The sequence below is a fragment of the Pygoscelis adeliae genome, unplaced genomic scaffold, assembly GCF_000699105.1.
Source record: "Pygoscelis adeliae isolate BGI_AS28 unplaced genomic scaffold, ASM69910v1 Scaffold171, whole genome shotgun sequence".
Taxonomy (NCBI): Eukaryota; Metazoa; Chordata; class Aves; order Sphenisciformes; family Spheniscidae; genus Pygoscelis; species Pygoscelis adeliae.
This window is the reverse complement of record NW_008824186.1, coordinates 273,131-277,973: the sequence shown is the minus strand read 5'-3', so window position 1 is coordinate 277,973 and position 4,843 is coordinate 273,131. Positions and strand designations below refer to the sequence as shown.

Below are 4,843 nucleotides of genomic sequence, written 5' to 3'. Positions count from 1 at the left end.
TTACGTCCATCTTCCCTCTGGGAGTTCACTGACATTTTGTGTTTTCTCAGGTAAAAGAGCAGCATCAGACCCAAATGCTCCTTCACCACCCTGCACCACGCTGGCTCAGGCACTTGTGTCTCACAGCTGTGGGCATCGGTGTTTCTCAGAAGAGGGCAAAGGCAGACCTTGCCAGCCTCAAACAACAGACGCGCATTTGAAGCTAAGAAAACAGACACCCTGAAGACTCAGTTCATACACACTCCAGAGGAAAATGTAGGCTCCTGCTTTAAGGTCCAGGAAGAAAAACTGACAGTCTTTGATGTTGGTGTCTGAACTACCATTTTACATCACCACAGACGCGCTTCCCCTCTCAGCCATGTTCCTCCTGAGACTACAGCCCAAGCTGCGGCTTGGTTTGTTTTAAAAGTCAATTTAATTCCTACCACAGACATTCAGAATATTTTTAACTCATTGAACTTTAAAATATGATCCATATTAACAACTTGAAACTATTTTGAAGGTTTTTGTTGAATTTGGGCTAGCAATTAACATTCTTTAATTGCCACAAATTTCATCCTCTCTGGATATACATGCAAAAGGAACAGAAAAATAAATTATAAATGGATTAGATGCCACTGGGCTTCCCTTTTCTTATTAGAGGCAGGTATGAGGATGTTACTTTGCATTATTGTATTATACTTAGTTATAGGTCGGTACAGATGAGCATCCTGTCTCTACCACAGCTATCACCATCTCCCTCCCCTTCCACCAACCCCACTGCCACAGGAGAAGTACCACGCATGGGACAGATGAGGCACGGGCTTGGCAGAGTTCAGGCATATTCAGACAGCAGCACACAGTCCACACAACTCATCTTTAATTTGCCGGCAAAGGGCAGCCTTGGAACAATTTTTTAATGTTAAGTGCAAGTCACAATTGTCATTGTCTTGTGCTTAAAAGTTGAGAATCCTATTCCAAATCTGCCATTAGTAATCCATTTTGCTGTGACGGATCATTTCAGAGCATTGAAACTTTCCAAATGAACAACCATGCAAATGGAAAAATACACAAATGCATTTTTAAAAATATGATGTTAATAGAACAGATAGTTACAATGAAGCCAAAGCAATTGAGTTTAGTGCTGGCTAATAAGTAAGTGTCACCACCACAACACAACACCTTACTTTGCTTCCCAATACCTGACAGCTCTGAGCAGTGTAGGCAGGAGATGGAGAATGAGGAATGGGGCAAGAACCTGTAGATCTGTCCAGAGACCGCTTCTGAATTCAACACAGAACAGTGTCAGAGTTTAAAAACAGCTCTCTTCAAAATGAGGCATGGTGATTCAGCATTTGGTGTTAAAAATAACTGCATAAAGATGTACTGTACAAAACTTTCTTTGGAAGCCACCCTGATTAGTCTTCTGTAACTAATTGTACCAATAATTACATTTAATAAAAGCCTCCTGAAGTTTTAATTCATAGACATGTAATAAAAATATAAATAGAAGACACGGCGAGTAACGTTTCCAGCATATCCACACATCAGCATATTTTGCCAATATGCACTTGATTTCTTAATAACTGTTAGACCAAGACCTTTCATAATGCTTAAAGTGCTCCACAACCAGGGTCTTAAGTCACAATGACGTTCTGGAAACACCACTCTTAAGTCAAGTTATTGTTTCTTTGTGGGTTTGGTCTTACCAGTTCAAAGGGGGGAAGCTGTGGCTTGCGTCTGTGATCATTCACATACAGATTGACAAGAACTTCAGCCACAGCTCCAATTGCACGTGATACCTTCCCTACAGTCATCTAATCAGAAAAGGGGAGAAGATGAAGAATAGAATGAAGAGCTTTAGTTATTCTTGAAAATGAATTTAATGAGAAAAGGACAAGAATGACTTGAAAACATGCAAACAATGATAAAGAGAGGCTAGGAGAAAGAGCAGAGGCAAAGTCTAGCAGAGCACAAGCATGTTCATGCCTGATCAGCATGGTCCAGCTGGTGGCCACAGAAGGCTTCCATGCAGCGCACACACTTCTCCCTGCGGACGATGGAGCAATAGCTGCTGGGAACAAACACTGCTCCCACAGCACAAGGTCTCCCGCCATGTCCACAAAGAGGCTGAGCTGAGAGCTACTGCCTGGCTACCAGGGTTGGACCATTCTGATAGATTAAAAAAAAAAACCCTTTTGTTCACTTTGACTTCTTAGGACTTTGTTGTTATATTTCAGAACAGGGGGCGGGGACTAAACTTCACATTAATGGTCCACAAACTGTGGTATTTCAGGAAACATTCTATGAAAACATACTAGAAGTCCAGCATGGAAACGTTTTGCTGATGCTCACAGAGCAACCATTCTCCCTCTCCCCAGTGACTCATCTTAACGCCAGGGAAAACTGGAGAAACTTCCTTCATGAAAGGAAGACATCTCCTTTAATCTGCTTCATCACACTATTGCAGCCATGAATATTAGGCTGTTTCTAACCAAATTTATCAAATATACAGGCCTGCAAGGAGACTGCAGTTCCTTAGGCTGTGGCTCCAAATGCACGACAGCCAGACCACTGACCGCATGGTCCAGGCTCCATTGCCAAAACACATGCCTGGGGACTGGAAAAGAAGAAAGGTGTGTGTGCACGTGCATGTGTGTGTGAGTGGCAGGCAGGTAGGTAGGTACTTTAGCTCTCTGTTCCTGTAAAGAAGTCTGTGAAGACTTTGTAGATTTACAGTACTATTTTCTACCCCAAACCAAATTTCCTGTAGTGATTTTGATTTTAGTTTTATAGTCAACATAAGATCCCACAACCTCTCTGGTAGCAAAGGCAGCAAGAGCCATCCTGGTATGGCCAGGGATCTGATACTCTGCTTCTGAAGCCAGGACAATTTTTTTTTTTCCCTAGAGGATCCATGATGTCATATCTAACACTCCATTTGCCTTCCACAGAGCCCATATTTTAAGTCCCACACTTCTCAGTGAAATGATTTTTCTACTGTCAGCACATCAAGTCTCGCTAACAGAAAGGTTTTAAAATATCAGAATATTACCATGAAGAAAGAAAAAAAAAAAATAAAAACAATCGTATTCATGATACTTTAAAATAATTTTAAAGCATTTTCTATCATGCTTAAAAGCAACTATAATGCATTGTGGGTGTGTTTTCAAAAATTACGATGGATAAAAATATTCTTGCTAATAAAAAAAATTCAAGTTCAGGAACTTGGGAACATGTCCAGCCTCTTACCTTTTGAGAGTTATCCCATAATTAACATAATATCCAGGCAGATACAAAATATGTGTGTTAAGACAACAAAGGCCATTCAAGGGACAAATTTCTGTACTGCTTGGCTTTGTTTAATATAAAAAGACTTTTAAACATTATTCAGTATCTGTACAACTTGTGGGGTAACAACAGCAACGTTGTTAATTATGTATGTTAATTACATACTGCAATGCTGTCCTCAGTGGTACATTAAATTATAAACCAATACTAGAAGCGAGATTATGTGCTACTACAGGAAAACTATGTTCCTTTGTATTGTTTAATATCACAGAAGACAAAATTTTCCTCCCCAGATTCTACAACCCTGAATATGCTGAGCAACTTTTAGGCCACATACAACTTATTACCCATGAGCTCGTAGGTAAAAGAAAGCATTCAAAGTCAGTTGAAGCAGAAAGTTTACCTTGAACTAGTTAAATGCTGGAGCAATCAGTTAAACAATAAGGTTATGCTTAAAGTGCAAGTAGATGAATTTCAGAAAAAGTATCCTTGATCCTGAACTACACCTTGCAATTCATCAGGTTGGTTGATTTCTGTTCTCCATCCATTGGAGCAATCTGTGTCAACATTAAAGCAGTCAAAACAAGAAAACTGCATGTTTATACATACTTTAAAAAATGTTATTAAATGTTCTTGTAATGAATGTGAATTCACATTCCATGTAAAAGCTAATGGGATTTCAATTTAATCTAGTGACCAAAAGATTGCTGACTTCTCTTGTCTCCTAATCAACAGCCACCAACACAAACATTGGTGTTACTCACCAGCGGGGAGGGCTTCCTGCAAGTGGACTTGAGGACTGATAAGATCTCGTTTTAGAGAAAGTGTTTAATAAGGACATGTTACTGGGGGAAGATCTCTACTGGTTCTCCTTACTGAATAGGATATGTGGGTAGTCAAGAGGAGATCAATTTGCTACAGTCTTGGTACTGCACCTTTCAGATGCCTTACAGAGGGATCTATAGATTGGAGCACTGGGCAATGATGAATGGGATGGAATTTAACAAGTCCAAATGCTGGATCCTGCACCTAGGATGGAGTAATGCTGGGCAGAAGTATAAATTGAGAGGAATGGCTGGAGAGCAGCCCTGCAGAAAGGCATCTGGGAGTGCAGGTTGACAGCAGGCTCAATATGAGTCAGCAGTCACTACTGTAAGTATAACCAGCCGGTCAAAAGAAGTGATTATCCCGCTGTATTCAGCATTGGTGCGGCCTCACCTTGAGTACTGCGTGCAGTTCTGGGCCTCACAATTTAAGGATGTGAAGGTCCTTGAATGCATCCAGAGGAGGGCAACAAAGCTGGTGAAAGGGCTGGAAGGAATGTCCTTTGAGGAGCAGCTAAGGACTTTGGGCTTGTCTAGTTTGGAGAAAAGGAGGCTGAGGGGTGACCTCATTGCTCTCTACAGCTTCCTGAGGAGGGGACATGGAGAGGGAGGTGCTGAGCTCTTTCTTCTCCCTGGTATCCAGTGATAGGATGCGTGGGAGTGGTTCAAAGCTGCATCAGGGGAGGTTCAGAGTGGACATTCTCACGGCTTAGACAGGTGTACTCTGCGCTGGGTCAAAAACTGGCTGG

The 4,843-nt window shown here is 41.4% G+C and overlaps 1 protein-coding gene across 10 annotated transcripts in view; it reads right to left on the bottom strand.

The window, feature by feature from the left end:
* MICAL2 (microtubule associated monooxygenase, calponin and LIM domain containing 2) overlaps positions 1-4,843 on the bottom strand; it is an 88,249-nt gene that overhangs the window by 6,566 nt on the left and 76,840 nt on the right. For 7 of the 10 annotated variants that reach the window (XM_009334475.1, XM_009334476.1, XM_009334477.1 and 4 more), the window contains 3 exons: positions 3,777-3,827; positions 1,689-1,796; positions 1,167-1,262 (listed from right to left, as the gene is read on the bottom strand). In XM_009334475.1, coding sequence (XP_009332750.1) covers positions 1,167-1,262; positions 1,689-1,796; positions 3,777-3,827 — 255 coding nt within the window. Of the gene's footprint in view, positions 1-4; positions 203-1,166; positions 1,263-1,688; positions 1,797-3,776; positions 3,828-4,843 lie in introns of all 10 variants that reach the window. The other 3 variants (XR_664041.1, XM_009334479.1, XM_009334481.1) reach the window with 3 other exon arrangements.